Raw genomic sequence first — 25,609 nt, forward strand, 5'->3', positions numbered from 1 at the left:
AGGCTTTTCCTCTTCTGGCTGTGACAAACAGGTCCCTCCCTTGGAAGGAGCTCCTTAAAGCATGAGAAGCTAGGGCAAGGACTTTGGAAGCATCGACCGTGAGAAGTGATAGGAAGACCAGTGTGGAGTGAGAGACGGGTGCGTAAGGATGTGCAGGCAGAGCAAAGAAGCGATGTGGGGTAAGAGAGGACGATGCTCTGCTCTTCCGCACACGGTCTCTGCCCTGCGCTGAGAGGGGGGAGAGGCCACGGTTTCCTATTTGCCTCTCCCTGAAACTCAACAGTGTGAAGTCACCAAAGGTGGAGATGCCATGGAGAAGTGAAGTACAGCTGTGGCCGGGAAGGAGGCCAGAGAACAGGCAGACCCCTGCGTGTCTGTGCAGCGTAACTGGTAGTTTGTTTTAGGGCTCTGTTTGACCTGCAACAGCCGTCCCTCTTCCCCAGTCCAATCTGCTGCAGAGGGAATCTCCCCAGCGAGGCAGGATGCGAGTCAGAAGGTGGCCCTGGGCCTCGTGGCCGAGGAGTGGACCTCTGCCTGCTTTTCTTTAGCGGTAGAGACACAGCTGCAGATCTCGCCTTCTAAAGCTGGAGCTGCTTCTCTCAACCCCAAACGTTTTTATTCAAGTGGGAAGATTTCTAGGCGGGTGCTGGAAATTTGGTGCTGCATGAATACCTGATGGATGCTCTGGAAGGGGGAAGGAGAGGCATTTGTGAGAGGTTTGTACTCCCTCCTGTTTTTCCTACAGATCTCGGCCATCTGAAAGATAGTCAGCCAGCCAGTTCTGCAGTGCAAGGAGGCACCAGAAGGGAAGATCAGAAAGAGAAAAAGAGCTGATTTCTATCCCTTATTTGGTTTAGTGATCTGAGGAGAACAGCTCTCACATCGTTCACATTTTAATAGAAGAATGCAATCAGCTTTTTTCTGATTCACTTCCCTCACAGGAGCAATTGACCACAGGCTGCTTTCTCAGCTTTGACACCGTTCCTGTCAATACAAGGTTGATGCTGGTTACCAGCACATTTTTGATAGCATGCTCCGGAGGACCCTGGGGCAGTGGAGCGACCTCCCCTCGCTTTCCAGGCCCCCTGGGACAGGAAAGGGAGGAGACGGAAGGTGGCAAGAGAGGAGCTGGCAGCAGGATATGACAACATCTCCCGAGCAGCACAGAGACAGCATCAGCCCAACACCCTGCAAGGCTAAAACCAGTTTTGATACCCGAGGGCCCGACAGGTTGGCATACAGCCCCAGCCATTTGCAGCCTGACTGTTCACCAAGATGCATGTTCTTCAGACAATACAACCTTGGCATGGTACACGGGTACACAGTGCGTGCATACATGTATAGTACCACACGTGGAGAGGCACACAGTGTGTATGTATTACCTGCTTGCGCAGTCGATACATGTCTGTCAGAACTAGGATGTATGCTGAGAGTTTAATGTTCACACTAACACAAACTAAATAAACATACTTGTAGGAAAAGACAATATTACTACTTATTCAGATTTTAAGGTCTCAGTTTGCAGGTAGTAACCTAATAAGACTTTCAAAACTGCCTAACTGTGCTTACATTTTAAAAATGCTATGGTTAAAGTTTAAAAATGACTTTTCCCAACCTTTTCAGCCCTTGAATTGTAGAGCCAGTACATCTTCTACTGTTAGCTGTTTTGGACTCACAAATCAGTCCTATTTCCCCCCCCCCCCCAAGCCTTCACACCCAGATCTGTTTTCTAGACCGCAGCCCTCTCTGCCGACCTGCAGCGGTGGGCAGCCCCGTGCTGTCTGTCCCCTGCCTTGCTCAAGGTATCCCCGGGACGCCATTTCACTTCACGCTGCAGCTAGCGGATTCCCAGTCTCAACAGCCTAACTCTTGGAGGCTGGAAATGTGTTAAAGTTAAAGAGTCAAAACCCCTGCAAGCAAAGGAAATGAGAGCTCCTCTTGGCAGCAACAAACAGAAAATAAACAACCAAACTCTTCGCAAGACAGATTCCTCAATTATAGTAACTTGGGCTCGCAAAGGCCAGAGTTACGACCCGTTGGCGTATGCAGTATGTAAACACAGGGATGCAGTAATTAGCTTTGTGTTCATTTTGAGGCTTCAGAAGTCCTGTGGCCTGCCACGGAGTAAGGTCATTAACCATAACCACAGTAGTGACCTTCACACAGGACACCCCATCTCTCACAGTTATACGAGCGAACTGTGCACTGTGATGTCTCCCCCGCTCACGTGCTCCAGCCCTCTTGTTTTAAATGCCACTGAGCTATACATGAGGGAAAGGATGTGACTTTCTGGATAAGCTGTGACTGGAATGTCTTACTTTCACAAGCAGCAATGCTTAGGACTTAAATTTGATTAAGTAGAACTACTCAGTACCAGAAATATCCAAAATTTCCCCCAATTCCTCTTTTTTATATCAGAAAAATTTGTTTAAAAATAGTACACTGAGGAATTATTGAACTGGTGTGGGCCTCCATTGCCGCTGGAATAGGCTTTTATCTTTGGTGTGTGGACTGTACAGGGACAGACATCATTGCTTGTTCTGTAAAGGGCAATTCACCTTCGAATAAGCAAGATTAGAGCCATTACTAGATGTTTATCAACAAACACAACAAAATGCTGCCCTAGCCCTGATTTTGCCAACACTAAATTAAATTAGTATTGGGAATGAATATTTCTGAACTCTACTTTTTGTTTTACCGTGGCTGACACATGGATCCCCTGAAACACACTCGTCTTGCTTACAGAGTCAGCCTGGGTGAACTTTGGTTTAGATTTTTCAGTGTTGCGAAGTTGCTGCTGTGCAGATGGAGGAAATGTGCCCTTTCATTCAAAAGTTAGCAGGTAAAAGTCCGGATCGCTCCTACTGGGCTGTCCTGAACAGCCATTGGAAAGAAACAGGCACTTTCAGGAGGCAAATTGTTTTGCCCTTCTTAGAATCCATCATACGGTGCCATGGAACCTCCTCCCCAGGTGCACTATTAACCTCACCATTAACATGACCCTTGCTTTGACAAAAATAACTAATTTTTATCTCTCCATCTTAAGAGCAGTGAATCTCATCATTGCCAAAGCTATGGAGGCTCAGTGGAATCCCAGATTGTCATTCCTTGCCTGAATTCTCAGACAGCAAAGCCCTCTCTGTGAAAATCACATCCATATCAAATTCAGATTGTCCTATGTGACAACAGAGCTCAACAAAATGCAAAAACAACTGTTCCAGAGGCCTGGCAGTCCAGAAATTTGGGGAAAAATGAGTATTACCACATGAATAAACACATTGATTTGCCACATACTTATGCAAGTCTTTAGTGGCTACATAGGAGTTTCTGTGGGTTGTGAAGATCATGAAACTCTGATTTTAGTGCCATGATTCAAAACCTGTACAAAGAAGTTGTGGAGCTCCCACTGATTTCTAATGGCTTCCTTCACTACTGCGCTTCCATGTACATTTTTAAATGGAATGCAACTTACAAATTTATTTTTTTTTTTTTAAATTATGGTAAGGTCTCTCTTTTTCTTTCTCTGTTTTGCCTGGAAGAGCTTAACTGACTGTTAGTGCACCTCAATTGGAGGTCAACTGCACAAACTCTTTTTGTGAGAAATGCTAAAGGGGCAACTTAGTTTAGACTCCAGAGCCCTCCGTGCTCCATTGTTACGTGGATCCATATGGCATCAGAGCGTATACATGAGGGTGTATAACTGAATGTGTTAAAGTGAGTGAAATTAGTTTATTGCCTGATATTTTAAGTTTGTTAGCATTAAATTACATTGTTTTTAGCTAAAGTAAATCTTGATGAATGGCTTAGGATTTTTAGGTGAGTGGTGGTTTTGGAGATCTGATGGATGCCTGATAGAATTCCTTCTTCATACCATAGTCAGCTGAAGACATTTTCAGACATGATCTGATTAGTATATTTGAAGCATTATGCGGACATATAGCAATCAAGGGTGGAGGAACTAGTTCAAAGAAACAACAGAGATGAGCTGAGTATCAGTTGTCTAAACTATTCAAATCAAACCCAGATTTTTATATTCACATGAATCCAGTGCAGGATAGAAGCATTTATTTTGCTTTATTTCCCCAAAATATATACAATTCCTCATTAAAACTGCTCAACAACAAATCCTGTTCCCTTGGTTCCCTTCTGTTTGCCAGTCTGCATCGAGAATTCAGCTTCTCATCTCAAAGATGCTGCTTTCTCTCATATTCTTGCTGTACATTTAAAAAAAAAACACAGCATAATATTGGTATTCTCCTTACAGCACAAACCATTAACTGACAAGCTACCTTGCCTCCAGGGGGTTGCAGTCTTTTGAATTTTGACGAAAATTGCCCCTCTTCCTTTCCTAACAGTATCCTTCTTTCCATCTCTACAAGATGACAATCCCTACACTCCACAGTGAAAAGGAAATATGCTATTCTGCTTTCATCCCACCATGTCTTCATGTCTAATGCTTGAACTTTTGCCTGTCAAGAACAGGAACTTTCTTTGCATAGAACTGAACACAGTTAACACTGGTTCTCTCCTTAGAACATCTAAATGCCACCAGCATGCAAATGAATAAATATATGAACAAGCAACAATTAAAATGTATTATTTATTAGTTTACAACAATCCAGTTGCGTAACCGATGTAGCCTACCTACTGGCTTGCATAATACCTAGCTCTCTAAGATGTCTCCCTTGTTCATAACTACGCACTTAATCTTTTGGTGAGTGTTTTTAGTCTCTTCACACTGAGCAGAACATGTTCTCTGAAAGCAGAGAAACAATATTGATGGATAATTTGCAGTTTGAAGAGCTCTGCAGGTTATGCTTTTCCAGTACATCTGTTTGCCATTTGCCATTAATGGCTACAGGAAGCCTGTGACTCTCAACATATGTCTATCAGTGAAAGGCAGAAGAAGATGTTAAGTGTGGGAAAGTAACAGTGCACTGCACTGGGGGATCAAAACAAAAAGTGTGAGGGGAAGAAAGGAAGAAAAGGAAGAAACTGGAACTTAAAATCATACAGTCATGAAGGCAAAAAAGAACTCACCATTACAGGATTAAAAGAAGAGAACTATGAAATAAATTATAGTGAGGTTTGGATGGGACTGCACGATAAAAGGAGCTTGTATGTGAAACACATAGGAATTACTATATGAGAACACACTGGGATCAAATAATTCCATGCTAAAATGAGTAAAAAGAACCGTTTAGGCTAGTCGGGCTATTGGTATCCTCATTATTCCCATTTGTTTGCATTCATTCTGAAAATGCTAGCGCCTTCTCCCAGTAAAACTTCATTTTGTAAGCAGTGAGGGAAAAAAAGAGTTGTAATAGATCGCACCGGCTTTAATGACACACTAGCAGATGGAAACAAAACCCCCCCCCCTTCATCCCTTTTATCTTGTTTCGCATAGCCAGTCCATAAACATGCCCTTGCTTCTGTGAGATAGCAGCGACTTCACTGACTAACATCCTGTCTCTGACCTCAACTTCTTGAGCAAAGTCATTGAGGCATCTGTGACGAGCATACCCCGTCATCATGTGGTCTTTGCCCTAACTCCCTTGGCCACAGACAGCTATTCAACATGGAAACAGCAGAGGCTGACTGAGCTAACTCTCTCTTCATGGCCACGGAGAAAAGATTGGCAGCACTGTTGGTAACTGCTGGGTCTGCTGCTAGACTTCAAAATCCGATGCTGTGAAAGGTAAACTCCAAAGCAATTCCTGAGCAGCAACGGGAGTCGTACAATACCAAAGAGCATTTTCAATATTTCTTAACAGTAAATACAAATAAATGTACTTTCCCTTCCCTTTCCCAAAGTGTTTTTGTTGTTACATCCTTCTGCACTCACTGACTGCATGCAGCTAGCCAGAAGAACAGAGCCCGGCTTGGTTTCTCGTGCAACTATTCTGTTGTTCAAAAGTGCATAGAAGTTTATTTCTGTGTAATAAGGGACAGTGGCAGTAGGGAAGATAAGTTGCCTGGAGGTTAAGTTGGAAAGCTTCATTTCCCCATTCCAGCAGGAACAGAAGGAAAACTTTTAGCTTAATCCTCAGTTTCCTGGCTTGTCACCATAATCTGTCCCTTAAAGGTATTTTAACCTAATGTTTTATGTGTGAATTTCCTCAGTTTTGTTAAAAATTACCTTTTTTAAAAAAAATTAAAGTTCATCTTCCTATGAAGGTGTATGAAAGTGAATGGGACAGACTTTTGTGGATACTGAGGAGTATATAGTGGGATTTCAGAACACTAAAAAAGAATGACTCTCGGACATAGCAAGGGCACAGGTAGAATTGGAACATAGGTGCCTTCTGCCTGCATTGGTTTTGAAGGAATTGTCTATTGAGTGTAAAACAGGCTAGAATACAGTCTGTGACTTGCTCAAAAAGAAGTAAAACCCCCTCCTTTATGCACATTGCAGAAATAAAAGTAAGAAAAATATTGATGACTGTGAACGAATTCTTGTGGTGTGCAATATTTTTCAAGTATGGTTTGGCTCAGAACCCGTAAAATAAGAACAGTAAAATACGTGAGTAGTTTCTTCTAAAGTACTTACTACACAGGAACAGCAGGCATTTCTCAAAGAGAAATGTCTTGTCTAATCTGAAGAGATTGCCAAATTGCCATAAGCCAATACACAACGTCATTATCACCTCAAAAAACACAATTTCATGGTTCCAAAATAAAAGAACTCTTCCCCCGTCAGGCTAATGAGAGGCTGTGTTTCAAGATGTGCCACTGTGCAGGAGCAGAAGCAAGCGTGGGCTTTTCGGACATAGATTCTAAGCGGAAATGAGCCTGTAAATAGCTTGCCTCGGCTACTTCCCTGAGGCAGATACACCTCTCTACCTCTGCAAGGCACTGCCTGACACAAGGAGGAGCAGGAGGTGACATCCACCCTGTAGGTTCCCGTAAATAAGTAGATCTAGCCAATTCTTGGGTGAGGGGGAGGCACCTGTAGCTATCTGGTTCGTACAATCCTCGTTCTAACATTATTTCCCTTCTCATGAGGTATATCCCTAGGGAACAAGCCAACCTTCAGAAGGATTACAAGCTCCAAACCCCTTTAAAGTTTCTGTAAGTAATCTGCAGCAACCCTAGCGATTGTTTGACAATGAAACAGTAAGTTACTGCTTGGTACCAGCAACTCATGCTGGCTCACAGATGTTCACACAAGGGGCAGCTGCTGCCCTTGTTCCACTCATCCGCAAAGGGGTGAAAACCTTGCTTTTGAGTTGGGAGGGAAGGGGGAAGTAGAAGGGATGGGGAAATGGGAAGGATGGGGAAAATGGGAGGGATGGGGAAAAGGAAATATTCCATCAACACTCCTGTGCCAACCAGAGTAACTGCTCTGGGAACAGAGCAAGTAACTTCCCTGCTGCAAGAAGGGGAGAAAAGGGAACAATGGAACAACAATCTCTACTGGGTGGAATTTGTATAAATTATTATTTCATAGACTTCTTAAGCATCTCCCATTTTTAACATGTGGGACGATGTGATGGAAAATGTCCAACAAGCCGGCTCGCTTGGAGGCGTGGTTCTGCTGGCACCCTTGCCAATTGGGTGAAACCAAGTGGAATTTCCCTTGGCTGCCACACAGTGTTGTGTTCTTTCTCCCAAACTGGGACCCCATGAGCCAGATGCAGATGGCTGGATCAGGCCACGTTGTTCAGCCAGAGCTAGTAGAAAGAGTTCAGGGTGGGAGAGAGGCCACAGCACTGCAATTGCAAGAGTTATGGTCTTACCTGTAGGGAAGCATGAAATAGGAATTGGTTTGGAGGAATCCCATGGCTGAAGCATGAAACTTGGCTGCCTGATACCAAACAAACAACTCCCACCATGACATGCCTTACAATGGATCTTTAGCTCCACATACAACCCCTGATCTTGGCATCTCTTTTAGCAGAACCAAGAGAGAATGTGCCGTCCCATCCAACCCACCCTGTCCTGTCTAGATCACACAAAGCACATTATTTGAGCAGCGTTAGGACTTTATTTACTGCAGGCAAGGGCACAGTTCTCTCCAGCCCAAAGAACACCACATCGATGGGAGCTTTGGTGAAGCCTGCAATCGAGGCCTGGGAATTCACATATGAGTTATTAAACAAGCACAATACCAATCTCATATTATGATGATGATAACGTGGTACCTTTTCCTTCCTTCTGACATCTCTTTCTTTGTACAACACATTTTCTGCTCTCGCTTGTAGCTGGGCAAGGATTGCCCCTTGCTGACGGATGCTGTACGATCTCTCTGACCCTTACTTCATTTCCTCTTTTGAAACCACATGTTTTTCCTTTCTTTGTGCAAGGGCTCCACGGACTCCACTCACTAGCTTCACAGTGCACTGCAATAAACATAGGACAAGCTGAGCCTGACCAATACCTTTTTGTATACACAATGCATATGGTACATTAATTTTATTCTGCATCAGCCAAAAGGTGGCAAATTTAATGGAATTAATCAGAATTTTCAGCAGTGAATTGACAGAAATTGAACTGCTGAGGATATACTGCACAAAGTAATGTCAAATAATTATGTCAGTTACTATTTTGTACTCGCTGTTTCATAATTCCATTCCTGAAATGGGGCAACACCACCACGATTGGTCTCAATAAAATCAGTTACTGGGGCCTGTGCTGAGGTTGCTTTGGTTTTGTGGAGGTTTAAACCCTCGTAGCTTCAGCAGAATTAAATTTCGGTCATGCCTGTGTGAGAGTGAAGTCATTGGGTCAAGCTGCTGCAGCTGGTCTGAAAGGTGTTGAATTTGGAAATCAACAGAGGTATAAAGGACCAACTGACACCAGAAGGCTTGATTCATTAAGAATCAAGTATCTTTGGTGATCTGCTGCTTAGTATTCGGCTTAAATAGTGAAAGAGCCATCATCTGTAGCATATACAAGCTGTAAGTAGCCAAAGCAGAGGAGAACTTGGGTTGGGTGGGTGCAAGCTTTTAAAAAAATTGTGGGTTACAGTTTGTGAACCACAGTGATCTGAATGCACATCTCGTGCTATTGGGAACTCAAAAGGTGTGCAGCTGGACACTTGTCCAAACAGTGTAGACAAAAATGGGAGTAACCTTGGAAGCTTAAGAACGGGCTTTTAATAACTGTCCCTCTTTTGTGCCATCTCCTCCCTATGTATCTCTTGATAAAAGATAGTAAAAATTTATCTTTACATGTTCACATGCATGCTTAAGACTAGAAGCTACCGCTAAAGAAGGAAAGACTTCCAGCCCCTCTATAAGGAGGAATTTGCAAGTCAACATTTTTCCAGCTCCAGAATTCACATCCAAATTTTTCAAAACCTAAAAATATGACTGACCTCAGGCAATCCCTGAACCTTCCTCCAGTGAATTGTCATGTGGGTCATTTTGTTTTTGATATTACACTGGAGCTTTCCTGTTAAAATAATTTGCCTTCACGTGCACAAAAAGGTTCTGTTTTTCCTCCGTAGCTTTAAATGGCTTTTCCTAGTTGAGACTGACTCATTGTTAAAGCAGCTGAGTCTACAGCACTTGGAAACAGCCATCAAGAAACAAAAATGATCCCTTGAATTTCTTTCAAAGATGAAAGTCTTTGCTTGAAAATAAAACCGTAAAAACCATCACTACCACCTGAACTAATATATGTTTGAGAAGCCAAATGCCAAACTACTGCACATTATTTTTATACCTGCATTACTTCCCCTCCAAAACACGCGATGCCAGGAGAGCTGTGTGCATGATACTGTGGGGGAGGAGATTTCCGTCACAGCCAGACTGCGCCTAAGTGCTCCCTGGTTGCTGGTGGCTGAAGAGGTTACCACCGCAGTTCGCAGCCCTCAGCCACCGCAATTCACAGCCAGCCTACTCAAATAAGCTGAATCTTGCCACAGCTTCGGCCTGCCCATGGCAGGGGATGCCAACTGCATCAGCCCAGAGGCAAATGAATCGCCCATTCTGCATTCAGCCGGAGGGGTGGCAGAGGGATGGAACAGACGGTTAGGTGTGGTGACCTCCAAAATTGTCCCGGCGTGAAGAATCGGAGCTTGTGAGTCAGAGGCTGGAGAGATACAAAAGCAGGTCTCTTCTCTGCAGCCAGTGTGTCACAGGACCGGTGTCACCAATCTCATTCTTTCAGTGACAGTGCTACACTGGTGTTTTATTTTAATCCTTGGTTTCTGGAGTCAGGTCAGTATGCACATATACTAATTTGGGGTTTGGGGTATTTGGGGGGGGGGGTTTCTTATTGTTTTAATTTCTAGCCTTCACCTTTGTGAAGGTAAGCTTCAAAATGTTGCCGCACGCATGCTTTGAAAGCTCAGGTAGTACAAGGGAGCTAAAGCAAAGCAGTTAGTATTTTAATCTTTCAACTATATGTGGGGTCTGGCTTGAGATCTTTGAACCTTTGATGTTAGTGGTGCTGCATAGCACCATAACAGAGCAACTGAGAGATGGATGTCATTCTACCTCAGGGCAGACCAAAGAGGCCATATTTCCTGAGGCAGAATTGTCCTTAGCATCAAGGCTGTGTTTGTGGGGCACAACCAAGATGTGCCTCTTGTGAAATGGCAGACTTGGGAAGTACCTGGAGTTTGCTGTGCTGGGGGATACATCCTATGATGCAGAATATTTCCATTTTAAGTTACACTTCCCTGGTGGTGTAACTGATCTTGCAACTCATGCCCTCCTGCTGCTACCCACCCCCTGTGAGAAAACCAGGCAGGACACGGGGGGACCGGACTTACCAATGCTAGTGCACTCCATCGTGTGATTGTTGGCTTCCAGCCCATCAGGGCACTTTTCAAGGCACTTTCCACTGTATAAGTAAAACCCACTTTTGCACTTTGTGCAGAAGTTTCTGGTGAAGCAGGTATCACAGTCAGCTTTACATTCTGAAAAGCAAACAGTAAACAACAGTGTTGTTGCTTTTTGCCACAAAACGCCATGGGCTCTCTCACATATACCAGAATCACACAATTCTAGCAATGTTAAACGATCTTCAAGGGAAGCAAATTATATTTAGGTCTTCTCCATGGCCTGTACACACAGTGAGGCCAGCCACGAGTGACCTTGGCGTGAGTGAGGATTTAATAAGGATGGCCTGATGCTGAATGGCCTCACACTGCTTGTCTTCTTGCAGACCTATGCAAATGGAAGACACGGCACAGCACATCAGAATAACAATATACTGCTTCTGCCCTACACTGACCCAGCATAGGTACTAATTAACCCCACAGGGCACAGGTACTGAGACAGTTCCACACTACGTATCTCCATTCAGCCAGATGAAATAAAAATATGCCAGAATTTAGAGTCTGCTTAAGACTGTTCTGCATCAACATCTTTTTCTGTTTTTAAATGACTCCTTGATGTTCAATCAGATGTCGTGTAGTATTTCATGTATTCTCTAGATGACTACACAAATAGGCATTAGTGGTATATTTCCCAGTTCTCAGATATTCTTAAAAGAAAATACATAAAAACTTGTGTATGGCACAGCTCATGTCTGATATGCAAGGCCACACACTGCTAAAAAGTGAGCATATACATTACAGTGTCAAGTTACTCTGTAAGACTTTACTCTGGGTTCCATTCATTAAATAACTTTTATTACCAGGTAAAAACTGGGAGAGTTGCTTGGCTGTCGCTCTTATGTTTTTATATCACCTGCGGGATTAAAAACAGTGAATTCAACAACGAAAAGAGGAGTGATGAGGACATTGCGATCTTTTCCAGTTCATTTATGGTTCAGAATACCTAGTGGGATCCAAATGTTGCCCAAGTGGTGAAGAACAGAGCTGCGTTCTCTGTCTCCCAGCCCGGAGGCAACACGCCTCGGTAACCTCCCCGAAACCAGGCTGAAGCCTGGCTGGCTGCTGCAGGCGTTGAGAGGGCTGCACCGAGCGTGAGGCAAGCTGCTGCGAGACCGGGGCAAACCGCAGCGCCGAAACCTGGCATCTCCCCTCCTTGCCGCGGAGTCAGCTGGGTAAGGGCAGTGGGCTAAGCAATGGCTCCAGCTACTGCGATTCAGGGTCCCCCGGCTCTTCGGAGCAGCCGCTGCTCCCTCTCGCTGCCAGCCCCTTCTGCGTGGGGGTCTGGAGGAGGAGGAGGAGGAAGCCATCACCTGGGCCCTGGGCAGGTCACTCACGGAGAGCCAGGATCCCTCAGGTTTAGGCTCTTTGGTGATCTTTCACCCTTAATTTCTTGCCTGGGTTAATATTTACTGTGCTACTATGGAAGAACTGAACAAATAAAGACACGGCCTGTCCGTCTGCTTCTCTGTTGACCCAGCTCCTAAGGGGACACAGCATTCGAGAGGGAGCAAACAAAGCCACACGCTTCCCCTTTCCCCAGCACTTACTTGCGCACTTATTAATGTCCGGATACCGTGTCCCGTAGTATCCGCTTGGACACGAGGAAAGACACACTCCGATCTGTTTCATGCCAATCCTCTCCAGAACGAAAAAGAGCCTGGGCTTACATGACAGGCATCCGTTGTAGTCAGAACACGTAGCACACCCTCCTTGGCAACCCTGGCTCACGTTAGGATGCACTGAGAAGACAAGCATTCAAAAAAAAAAAAACAAAACAAACAACAAATGGTGAGAGAACAAGATATTAGAAAAGAACATGAAATAATGGTTCCTCTGTGATTGGAAGGGTGGATCATCCACCTCTCCGGCAGCTCTTAAAGATTGCTTCGTTTTTTCTTGTGTCTCTTATGACCTGACACATCATTTCAGCAATTATTTCATCTGCGTAAAAATGAGAAGCTCAGCTGATGTGCTCACATCTTGCAGAAATAGCTAACAGAAAATTATATTTGAAATAGGTTTTATGGAGCAGCAGAATCCTAGAGAACATTTATTTGTCTTTTAGCTATTTTCAGTGCCTTTTCTGCCTTGTATGCACTTGGCTCAGCAGATAAATACATGTTCATTTATCTTTGCTTTTCCTAACTGGATGATTAAAAATCAGCCTAGTGTATAATTTCCTTCATTGACTAAATGCCATTTGATTGAGTTCTGCTGTGCAGGAATATGGCCTTGTAAGATCTGATGCTAATTTGCCTTAATAAAAAGACAGAGGAGAGCCATCCTTCTCACCCTTCTTCTTTCCCTGGAATGTTCTCTCTGGCATGTTTTTAATCTCTAACAATTACAACCTGATGTTCTGGCTTAACTGTGGCATTTACCCTGCTCCAGTCCCAGCATGGAGCATAGGTAGGATTATATTTACCTTTCAATTGAATTGTTCTAATTCTTCAGACAAGGAATGGAAAACTTAATACACTCACTGCTTAAGACTATTCAGTTCTTCCTTAGAGGCTTAGGGGTAGCAGAAAAGAGGATGCTATTGCAGACTATCTTTTCAGTAGCAGGCATTAATCAGCGTATTACTTCTCAGTGGCAGAGAATAAGGTTTTGCATCTTCTGGTACTTTAGAAGTTGTTACTTAGTTTTAATTGCTTCTTGGTTGCATTCTGAAATAGGAGTTGGATTGAAAAATAATTAAGCACAAAATAGCTCCAGACCCTCTTTTTTGGCTTCGTCTTTTGTGAAAAACCCAGGCATTTTTCTAAGTGTCAGCTGTCATCTCTTCACCTGAGACACCTGGTAATATTTCATGTGTAAGAGAAATCCAGTTGTCATTTATGTTTGTAAGTCCTATTTGTAAATACTATTGGCTTCTTGTTCTGCCTTCTTCACAGGCCAGTGGTAATTTTATGAGTATGCACATAACATACTTTGATTGCCTATTTTAGTGTTTTGATTTTATTTTTACCTGCAGACACTGCTAAATAGCTTGCATATACAATGAACTCACTTTCATGAGCTCCCTTCTGTGGATCCCTTGGAGGCAGACCAGAAGCCCATATGAATCCATGGCTTAGAGGTTGAAAGCCACCACTCCCTGCTAGCTCAGGGGAGTTTGCCTGATGACAGGGAAGTTCAGGAATGCCTCTGTACTTTGTTCACATACATTTTTGGCAGGAAAGACATGGCCCATGAATGGGAAAAGCACTCCTCTATGCTCTGAGGTTTTGATGACCAGTCCCGCAATCTGAGAAACCTCAAAGGGAGTTCAAGTTCACTTTTCCTCTTTCGTTATTAGAATGAGGAATGAGGGTTATTTCTCTCAGTAGGCCTGAACACATAGAAGAAGAGCAAACTTTGGCTCTGCTGCGGACAAACAATTTCAATGAGAATATAAGAACCCAATTCTCTGTGCCCCCCAAGGCACTCACTTTGTAGAACAACCTGGAGAAAAGTGCTTGTACGACCAGGACGCACCACTACGATGCAAAGAAATGACATTCTGCGTGGTGAGAAGCTGCAACCCCAATTTAGTTATCAGACTTGGTTTCACTAGACTCTCAAAATACGGAGGACTCAATAAGTATAGCACAGTTTTTTCTAAGAAGATTCCAAAGACACAGAGTATATTGATTTTGAAATTAAGAGCCTGAAAAATTTGGTTTCTTTTTAAAGTTAAGTAAATTACAATGTCCTTGTCTCTCTCGCCCGTGTCTTGTGGCTCTTGTATGAAGCTATTTTCAAAAGCAGACACAGTAACGTGATCTAAGAAGCTGACATTATTTAAGAACTATGCATGATTTTCCTTCATTAAGTTTGACAGAGGGAAAAAAAAGCAGGTGAAGTACAAAATATTTGTCATCAAAGTTGCTATATAAAATATGGATGATCACTTTTGACGTGAAACATATGATGTGTGAGCACCTGTGACACATCATTATGAATAGATTCTCTTGACAGAGAAAACTTATGTGCAACTGCTCTGAGGTCAAGCTGCATGTGTGAGACCATGAGACAGGCAATACTTTATTATCGAAACATAATTCTCAATAGCTAAGATCCATTACATGGTCAATTTCCGCCTCCCCTTTAACTCCAGAAGTATTAAGTATAAAATAAAATGTACTTCTAGCCAGTTTTGCAATTTCTGCTTCCTTTCATGCAGATACATCTCATACAAATAACACGGCAAAAAAAGAAAGCCTGTAGTTCCAAATGGAGAATCATATTGATAGTATTATGGAGCAAGGAATAAGTTAAAATATGTAAGTCAAGCTCCATTTAAAGGTTGATGTCATGCCATGTTCTAACTCAACGTGTGAAGCAAAACAAGATCCTGTTCTTGGAAATGCATGGAGCAAAAGTCTTGTTGAAAAGTCAGAATTGACATTTTAAATGAAGCAGATGTTTTTTCCTTAAAAGCTATTAAAGGGATCCTTTTTTGATTGTTTCCTATTATGCCTGGCATTTCTTTGAGCCCTGTATCTGTGTAATGAAACTGCCTCTCATTGCAGCTGCTCCGAATGCTCCATAGACCCTTATCCTGGCTCATGCAAGAAGCGAAGCACGGACAGCCGAGTGCTCCAGAAATTGGTACTGTTTGAAAGCACAGCACTAGGTTTTGTCATTGAACCTGGGAGAAAATAAATGGTGCAGGAAAAATATTTGTGTCTACAAAATGAGATAGCATGTTTGAAATGAGGCATCTCCAAGCTCCAGCTGCAGTCATTCTTGTTACCTCTCAGATCAGCTACCCTCCTGATCCCTGCAATGCAGCGACTGGTCCTTCCCCTCCTGAGAAGGCCAGGTGGGGTCGAAAGGATTCCAGACGGAAACAGGGAAACCTCGGGCTCTGAAACATCTTTCTGCCACAGGGAGCGAACTTATTGCTGCTGGGCACAGAACTGGCCCTTACTGTTCCTCTCTCATTGCAGCAAGGTGTTAGCATCTGCAGATCTCAAGCACTTCAGCAACAGCACACTATAACCATGAGGAAGCAGCCAGAAGTTTTGCCCTTTTTTTCCCCATATCAGGACTGTGAGCTCAGAGTTTAGGTGGTGTGCTGCAACAAGCTGGGAACATAAACCCCATCTGGTGAAATCCAGCCATGGTACACCTGGCGTAAGCATGGCTCCAAATTCCTATACTTAGGTCAACAGTAGAAATGGGTAAGTAATGTCTTTCCACTTTAAGAAACGCTTTGAAGTCTACAGGTGAAAAAGCACTAGGAGAACATAGACCACTCCTGTTAGCCACAAGTTTTAGCTATGGTAAGCGGGACAGAGACAGGTCCAGTCTCTCGGTAGAGGGGCAGGTGATGTGGCCTTGTGGCTTATGCACTGGCTGCAGAACCAGAAGGTCTGGTCTTTAGCATTGCAAATAGGTCCAAGAAATGCTCTTGCTTGTAACCACTTGGTCTTTGGTGCAACCTGCTCCATTATGAAGACAAATAAAATGAAATCTAAAGAATTCTCCACTACCCTCAGAACTAACTTCGATGAGGATGAAGTCCTCTATGTGTGGGCTGTTAGGAGCAATGTCTGCCATTAGCGATGACCCTACCAGCCCTCGAGCAGTCTACCCTCTTGTATTCAAACACTTTTTGAGCACAGTGAAGTTCCAGACTCTCAAGGATGGAAAATACAGCATACCAATGGGCAAAGCAAGCGGTGGGAGCACAGAGACCCACAGACAAGTTCTTCCCCATCTCTTACACAAGCGTTAGCCAGGCCTGCTGACTCATCAGGTACAAAGTATGTATGTGCAGGCCTGTGACTGGCTTTAGGTCCAGAATCCATACCTCCATTCTTCTTTTTATAAAACCTAAATACTGGAGATCAGAGAAGACACTAAGTTAATCTTGAACTATTCTCTTCCCCTGCCTGGCTTAAAGCCCTTTTTGGCTTAGGAGGCCTTTTTTTGTGCAAGCTGTTTGTCCAGATATTAGTTTTAAGCCTCATTAGCAAATGAAATCTCTGGGGATTTTCCTTTCTCAGAATATTTTCCAAAGCCCTGCTCTGGAAACAATGAGTTGTGGTCGCTCTGTTAAAAATAGAAAGTTAGGGACAAGGAGCAGAATTTGAATCTGAACTTTCAGTAATGAGACAATGGGAGTTTTTGATTGCATGCAGCAAATTCTAAAACTTTTACAATGAATTTTTTCTAACAGTTTTACTTTATATATAGGTTAAAATTTATGGGATCAGAAACAGAAAACAAAATGTGAGAGGCATCCAGGTCAGCATATGTTCTCACAACTAGAGGAAAAGCTCGGGGTAGAAGAATATTCTTCGTTGTTTTGCTGCAGCTGAGGTGCACTGCCTCATCATCAGTCTTCAACGACAAGATGCCCAGTTAGAGGCTTGCTCTTGAAATGGATGTGCTAGACAAATTAAATACATCCCTGCTAAAGAGCTGCTGCTACTCCTGGTTTCTCGGGCTTGTGCGTTCTCACAGGAAATATTTTCACAGCAGAGCTGCTCTGGAGTTCAGCCTCCCCAGTGGATACCCCTTGCTGCGAGACCCAAGCCCTGCCTCGGCTTTACCCACCCTGTGGCACCCGTGTGGGCACGAGCCCTTGTGGTGGGGGGGATTTGGGACAGGATATCCCATGGGTTCTCGTGTTGCCTGGTCGCTCTGTGCATTCACTGCCGTTCGTTTCTCTCTCTCGCCTAGTGAGAAGCAGCTGCCTGTGGCAGCGGCCTGAAAACAATACTTCATGTAAAGCAGAGTTACTCTTAATCATGTGGACTGTCCTTTAGGCAAACGCAAACAGCATTTGGCAGTAAGCTCTTCTAATGAGAAAGTCATTAAGGAATTCAGTTTGCAAACCACAGTGTATTTGCTCAGACCCTTTCTTGGTTAGCATTTCTTTGTGTGGAAATGCGTTAGAAGCGGAACAGACAATGGTAGGGCAAGAACATTGAACCAACGTACAGACAACATGCAGTGCAGAGCAAGAAGAAAGCCCAAGAGTGGTGGGACAGCACTGGGAGAGCAAGTACACGTGGGTTTGATTAGTTTGTATTATCACTGCTAAATAGATTGCCAGCCTGAGCCAAGAAGAAACTTAAGCTCAGTCTTGCAGGCTAAGTTCTGCTTGATCTCTTGGCCTTAAATCATCCATAGGGAAGCAATTGACTTGGTGTGTTGTGATGGGGCAGCAGCTGGGCTCTGTGGGGAAGATGATAGACCCATGCACAGCAATTGCTACATTGGGTTGGCCAGAAGTTTTCTGGGATGCAACCGAACCAATGATGATAGCTGAGGAATGTGGACTCTCTGGCTAGCGTCCCTGAATCTACAGGAGTTCGAGGCAGCCTTGAAAGGAGAGGCAGCCACAAATGGAGCAAAGAGGAAAAGTCAGTCTAAAAGTCACCTGTTAAAGGCTTAACGTCTTCTGTTTTTCTTTGTGATTTGTCCTTAAAAAAATACTTTAAGATTTCTTTCTAAGAGGATGGTAACTCCTCCAGAGATTAGCCTGACTTCAATTTTACTTCAGAGCATTGCTGCCTTCTATGGTACAAAACACGCAACCAAGAAGATCCTCAAATGTCCTCCCATGTTTTGAAGGATAAAGATCCCATAAGGACTGAAAAAGAAATTCCTCAATCATCTGCCTGGCTTGACAGAATATTTTACTCCTCAAGAGGCAATTCCCATCTGAGAGAAAAGAAACCAACCTATTTTGTTCACCAAGTGTCAACAGTTCTAAAGAGCAACAGAAACACGAGTATGGGACTGTCCCACAGTCTCAGGGAGTATCCGTAACTGTTTTGTAGTGGTGTCTACGAGCAAGGAGGCCCTCAGCCCAAATGGCCAGGATCTCTCTGGGGAATGCCTCATCATTATTAAACACATGTCTGGCAAAGTGATCCTGAAAATCAAGTATACTGGCTGCCAGAACACGTTTCCCCTGATTTGGTTAGAAAAAGCATCAACAGGCTGAAAAATCTCACCAGGGGTGCACAGTTTTATGCAGTCTCCTAGCATCTTCAGCACAACAGAACTCAGCCACAGCAACCACAAATGGCTTCTTCTCATTCCAAAGAGTCTTGTAAATAAACTGAAAGATTCTCTTCATGGAGGGAGAATGGAAATTGACTTTTTTTTCCCACGTACTATGGAGCACCACCAAAATTCAGGCATCCAGGAAGTTTAACCAGTATAGGACCGAAGAGGATCCTTAAGACGAGTTGCCTTAAGCACACTGGTAGTGATAGTAAAGGTAGGACCAGGCCACGCAACACCTTCTCACACATCAAGTTTTAAATACTATAAGCAACTACAGATCTTACTTCTAGAGTCAGCTGTAGTTGTTTCCAAATATCCAGCCTTCAAGACTACACATTATTAATCTTGTCTAAAAATGCAAAACTGAATTACATTATCTTCTTGTTATTGTCCACATAAAATGACTTGTTATAGAAGGGAATGTATGGTATCTATAATGAGTAGTAACCTAACAGTTGTATAACCTAATAGTTGTATAACCAAAGTGACATAACACTTGTCAGACTCAGCTACTTGCAAATAAAGCATCTATGCTGAGATGAAAAAAGGGGGTTCGAGTTTTGGAGAGATTATATTTGATGCACATATATTTAGACAGTATTTTAATACTCTAATCCTGCAAGATGCCATCATGAAGATCCCCAGTTGATTTTACGCTGTTCATGTGCACACAGAACTCTAAAAACAAAGTTTTCAACATCACCGTGACTCCCATGACTCCCCAATCTCTTCCCCACAGGAGAAGCATACTTCTTTCAAGTAGAAAATCACGGCTGTATATTGCATGTGCTCGTTCTTTAAAATGTGCAGTCTTTCTGCTTGATTTGCTGCTTGATGCTAGCGTTCCATCTATCGTTTATGTGTTTCTAACAAATCTCGGCGGTGCTCAGGTTGTCCTGCTGGCAGCAGAGCCTGTCCCCCTGGTTTGCTTCTCCTGTTTTATTCCTTTAACATAATGGAGACTTTTACTGTTGCGTATTACACAGATGCTCGTGTACTTCCAAGCTGTATAAGGATCACTCAGCTCATACTGTCAACATTACACAACTACAGTAGCATTTGCAAGTTTCTCGTTTCCCACAGGGTCTTTTGAGACCAGAGTTTTTCTCTCAAAGTTTTGTTTCAGAAACCACAGAAAGAACAGCAGGATGTAACAGATTTTACTTTCCATGCTGGGGACTAGGGAGAAGGGTTTAGACAGCAAAAGCCTGTAATCCCACATCGAAGCTATGATTTTCTACTACCATGTTTACAGCGTTAAAGTATTAATAAGCCGTACAGCAAGCCAGCCCACTACCTTGGCGTTGCTCAGATGTGCCTTTGGTCAATTACTTAATATCCTCTCAATTTTGTATATTTTCCTAAGTGGAATTGATCAAAAGTTTCTGCTGAATGAAATAATTTTTTTCTGTGCAATGATTAAATTCATACCATACTGAAGCTAACTAAAAGCACGAATTATGTTGCTTGCAGTGGAACTGTTCTGGACTGATGCCTGCAAACACTGAAGCAGAACCTGTCTCTTTAAATTCAAGTCTCACATCAAGATTTGAATCCAGAGAATAGATACTAAGGAGTATCACAGTGCTGGCAGGTCTCTAAAAATTGTTTTCTACGGTTTGTAACAAGGGAAAACTCAGATCTCAATTTTTCATAGAGGAAAAAGGGTAAATTCTCCAGGCTGACCAGACCATCCATCTGCCAGTGACACAAAATACTGCCCAAAATTCCAAGTTTAAATTGATGATTAAAATACTAGCTCTAGTGACTGCTTCTCTGCTGTAGTGCTGTGTAGTGAAGCATACGCTGTCAACACTCAGCAAATGATGACCCAACTATTTTCACCTTTCCCTCATGCCTCTGGGACCCATGCCAGTCTAAAAAAAAGAAGTCAAAGGTTTTTGAGTGCAAAGCATGAACTGTATGATACAAAAACTGAATGCACTCAGCTGGAAAACTGACAAGAGGCTTCATCAGCAGTCAGCTTGGACTCACTGACGGAAGTCTTGGACAACCAAACTCAACAGCAAAACTCCTGCAAAGAGGCGGGGCTGAGGATTCACTAATTTGTTAATCTACATTAGGGTAGTCTATGGTTCAGAGTACAGTTACCTGATTTTTAGAGGGCAGTGTGGTTGGATGGCCTGGTTTGATCGCGATTAAGTAATAGGACTGGCGAGATTTAAATAGGCATCTGATTCCCGAGAAACTGACTCAGTTCGACAGCTCCGCGTGCCTGGCTCTTCTCGTGAAGTAACTATGAATGGCATGTAGTTAGGGCTTGCTTCATCACCCCTTCTGCGTGCTGCCCTCCCTTTGAAGTCTGAAGCCAGCTCCGCTGCCTCACACACTGACCCACATGAAAGAAATTTAGCGCTCACACCAAGCATCATTCACTTCCCCAAAACTGTAATACATCTCACATCACCGCAGTGACACAGAGCAGGCAGCTTACAGTTGAGCTAAAGCCATGCTAGGAAATATTTGAGCTGAATTATTGGGATGCTGGTGATGAAATCAAGGCTGTCGTCCATTTTGTGCTTAAGCAGGGATGCGGTTCATTTTTTAAGTGGTGGGGTACCACCACTTCTCTGAGGATTTGCTTGCCAATCAGCTCAGTTGATTGCAAGAGAAAATGAATTAAAACTGCTCTTTGTTTTTTTTTAATGTAACATATGTAAAAGTATGTTCTTTGTCCCAAAAGCAATTAACAGTATAATGCTGACACATCAGACTTTCCAGATAGTTAAATTAATTGAAAGCTTATTCACAGGCTGTATTTGAAAACACAAGCTGCAGCCTGTGTGGGATTGTTAGTGACGGTTGTAGCCAGTGGTTGCACAGACCGGGCGAGCTCTGCGCAGCTGCGCAGGTGAATGGCAGGCAGCACCGTTACTACCTCAGCAGTCAGTAAGCAATCGATCACAGCTTCCCCTCTAAAGCTAGTTTGCCTGCAGCAATCCTACGGGGTGTGTTGGTGGCATGGAGAAGTCCAGGCAGAGGCCAAAGCACCCTGTTGTCCGCCTGCTGCCACCTCCAGTGTAGAAGACCCCCCCCCCCCCCCCGCAGCTGCAGGACAAAGCCAGGTCCCCCGTACCCACCTTGACCCGGGCCCTTCCTGCAAAGAGGAGCCCCATGGCCACCACCACCTCTCTTGCAGACTAAGGCTGGAAGCTGCCAGGCTGCTCCAGCCTCTTGAGGATGCCCTGGAGAGGATGTGCAGCATCTGGGACATCAGTTTAATTGATCAAAGGTCTCTGTGAATGTTTTGCTCTTCTCCAATGTCTGCCAGTTAATGATCACACCTATAGGGGATGACGGGAATGCTATTTGACAAGGCTTTTCAAAAGTGGGATTCATGCAAAATTGCTATAAAATGCAAAAAATTATGAAATATCCCACAAAATATTAAAAGATAATCTGTTTCACTTTGTTGGGAATACTTCATTTCGGTTATTTGAATAAAAATTTGACAAAATTATGTCAAATATTTTTTATTTTTACAAAATATTTCTATTTTTAGAGTGATGCGTTGTAATGGAATTTTGTTCTGTCAATGCTTCTCTGAGTGGCTTTAATTTGCAATAATAATAGTAACAACATAAAGGTAATAAGGAATGGTAAGGTATAGAATTTTAATTTAAAAGAAAAAGGAAATTCTAAAGTTAAAAATTAAATAAGCTGAGGCCACCTATTGACAACACTAGGCAAAGAAAAACAAAGTTATATATTTATATGTAAAACCAAGAATTAGACAGCTAGGAAATTTAACGTTAGTGTTATGGATGTTATTAAACATTTTATAGTAAGAACTGCAAAATCAAAGGTTTTGAAGCCACTTTAATGTTTTTCTGCAACAGCAAAAAAATATGAAAAAAAGCACCTTATGTGTCTTGAAAACAAGTTTAACCTAAAATGAGGACAAAAACCTTTGGAAAGATCAATGGTAATCTATGAATTATAACTTTTAGGGATGACTGCTTTTTATTTAACATTGCTGATGCATATCCAAAGTGATATCTGACCCTTCTTATGCACAATTGAACAAGTGGTCTTAAAAATACATTTTGGCTAAAATATTTCACCAGTAACAGTGGTAGGAGTCACATAATTTAAGCTGAATCACAGCAGCATCCTGGGAGTACGTTTAACCTGATGCTGCATGTGCAAGTCCAAATTTGTGCGACACCTTTTCCTACCCAACCGGCTGCACAACAAAATGATCCATTTGCTGTTTCGTGGCCTGAAAGCGCTGCTTTTTCAGGTGTCGGATGCCTTAGCCAGCTTGCAAAATATCCTTGGCACTTTGCAAGAGTGCTCCATTGAAGAAAATTTTTCTAATAACTACAGTAATGAGGAAGAGAGGACTATTCAGTTCTGTGTTGTCACGCTGTAAAATAATGAAGTTAAGCTGATGCAGAATAAATTATAGAAATAGAACCCGTTACTGCAAATAGAACTGTCTACTATAAGTTATACCAACAATTAGTTAGGCTTCGGTGAAAACCAAACATCCCCTAGATATTAGAAAAGCATGAAAACACAGCAGTTATTTTTAAAGCATCCAATGCGATGAATATTTGGCAGCTCTACTGGTGGCTAGTGGCTTGCAGCACCACGTTGGGCTGCCATGAGACAGGGCTCGGATATGAGATGACCGCAACAACACCACTCCAAACGCCACGCTGCTGCAGCAAATATTGCGATAAAAAATGACACAAGCAGATGCCAAAACAGAGTGAGTGAAAGGATAGGTGGAACTGTGCCCTAGTATGAAAAAGTCCTTCTTAAATGACTCCTTGAGCTCAAGGAGTTGCATGAAGCACGTCAAGCCATTTACTCTCACAGAGCAGCAGCAGTTCCTGACAAGTACGTGCCCCCAGTGACAGCAAGCAAAATTGTATGTATAGGGGATTCTGTCCTGGGGTAGAGTGATGGGCCCAGTTATCAACCAGTAGTCTGTAGACCACCCGAGATCTGCATAATGTTAGAAATGAGGAAAAATGATTCCCATGGTATCAGTTCCCCACCCCCAAAGCAAACACATACACAGTCCAGTACAGGTAAAAAAGAAATAAACCGCATTGAAGAAAATAAAAGCAATAAGTGACTTTTCAGCATCTAGTTACTTTGTCTTTCCTTATATTTGAAATCCCCCCGAACAGCACCACAGAGTTACGTGCTTTTGGAGAAAGCTAGGGGTTCTTGGATTTGAAGGTTGCTGAAGCTGTCTGCTTATGGTGCCCCTCTAGCATTGGAAAGCTAAAAGTATTAGCATCCACATTTTCAAACCCAGGACCTCCAGTGAGACAACTAATCTCCTGCTCCATCCCTACATACGTAACCTGTTTTCCAGAGTGCCTGCGGAAGATGCAGATGCTCAGAGGTTTGAAAATGCAGCTATTTATTTAGGAGTCCAATCAAAGGATTGCTGCTTAGCTTCTAGAGCCAAACTTATAAGTTTTGGCCTTGTCATCTTTGGGCTTCAATTTCTTCATCTGCAAAGGAGAAATGATACCTATCTCTTTGGAGTGCTGAGGTGTTTAATTCATGGATGTTTACAATATGTCCGCAGCTTTGGCTGAAATTCCTGGCTTTTTTGCACATGCAAGACTTCATGTGCGATTCTATTCCTGGCACTGCATTAAACCTTGCTTTATATGAGATTCTCTCATATACATCAGATAGTTACGAACACAACTACTGACTCATGGGTGCAAGTGTGGTAACAATTTATTGCAGCCACTCGCACAACCTTGCCACGCACAGATTTCAAAGGTGGACTGAGAAGAGTAGAGAAGCCAGTTCTTTTAACTTTCTGATTTCTGCTCTGTGACTGAAGAGATTAGATTATTGGAAAACATGCTATTACCACTGGCTTGCAGCCAAAGGGTCTGCTATGCGTTCTGCAAGGGGTGCTGTAGTCGCTGTAAATTAAGGAAAAGAGCTGGGTATGTTAGTCCAGCGAGGAATGTTCCCTTTGGGAATTGTCCACAGCAAACGAGAGCTGTGGTTGGTGAGCAAAGAGCAACAGGGAGAAGAAAAACAACAAAAAAGGTCAGAAATTTCAGGGAAATAAAAGGCCCTTTTTCTCCTCTATACTGAGCACTAAGTTAACAAGCTTTAATGTTTGTTGATCTCTTTTATTCTACTTTCTGCATACCCAGACCCAACTGAAAAAAAAACCCCAACAATTACCATGCTTAAATTCCTCCCCATTCGAAAAAGCACATCAGCATATGGTTACCTTCACACATGTGTTACAGACCCTTTGACTTCAATTAGACTTAAATACCTGATTAAAATTAAGGACACATTCTTGAATAGAGGGTCTTGTGCTTGGAGCAGACATATCTTCCCGAAGTAGGCAAAAGCCTAACTCTTAACGTACTAACTTTGAAAATAATGCCTTGAACTTCTCAGCTGTTAACTAATTCATAGTTTAAACCAATTTTCATCTTTTAACTTTTCAGTATTTTTAGGTAATTTTGTAGTAGAGAAAATAAAATATCAAGTATTTTCAACATAATTACTATGTTTTCAGGGTGTTCCAGAGAGCACAATCATTATTCTTTTCTCCTTTTTTAAAAGATTAAAAAAAAAAATTGTCTTCTTTAATTCTGCAGAGAAACACATAGCTGTGTGAATTCAAAAGGCTTATGAAGGGTTTCTGATACTACTTTAATTTATTAACTCTTAAAAATTAAAGTTCATACATTTTTAAATCACTGCCATTATATCTGGGATTAAGATTCCTACAGTGCTTGGAATTAGCAGCCCTGTTTCTTTGTGTCTCAGCAG

General features: G+C 42.8%; 1 protein-coding gene across 1 annotated transcript in view; it reads right to left on the reverse strand.

Moving 5' to 3' along the window:
- Positions 1 to 25,609, reverse strand: part of RSPO3 (R-spondin 3) — a 61,653-nt gene that overhangs the window by 14,297 nt on the left and 21,747 nt on the right. The window contains exons 3-5 of the mRNA XM_075414102.1: positions 12,340 to 12,531; positions 10,724 to 10,870; positions 8,145 to 8,342 (exon numbers count right to left, since the gene is read on the reverse strand). Of these exons, the coding sequence (XP_075270217.1) occupies positions 8,145 to 8,342; positions 10,724 to 10,870; positions 12,340 to 12,531 (537 nt within the window). The remainder of the gene's footprint in view (positions 1 to 8,144; positions 8,343 to 10,723; positions 10,871 to 12,339; positions 12,532 to 25,609) is intronic.

This window comes from Opisthocomus hoazin, chromosome 2 (assembly GCF_030867145.1).
Source record: "Opisthocomus hoazin isolate bOpiHoa1 chromosome 2, bOpiHoa1.hap1, whole genome shotgun sequence".
Taxonomy (NCBI): Eukaryota; Metazoa; Chordata; class Aves; order Opisthocomiformes; family Opisthocomidae; genus Opisthocomus; species Opisthocomus hoazin.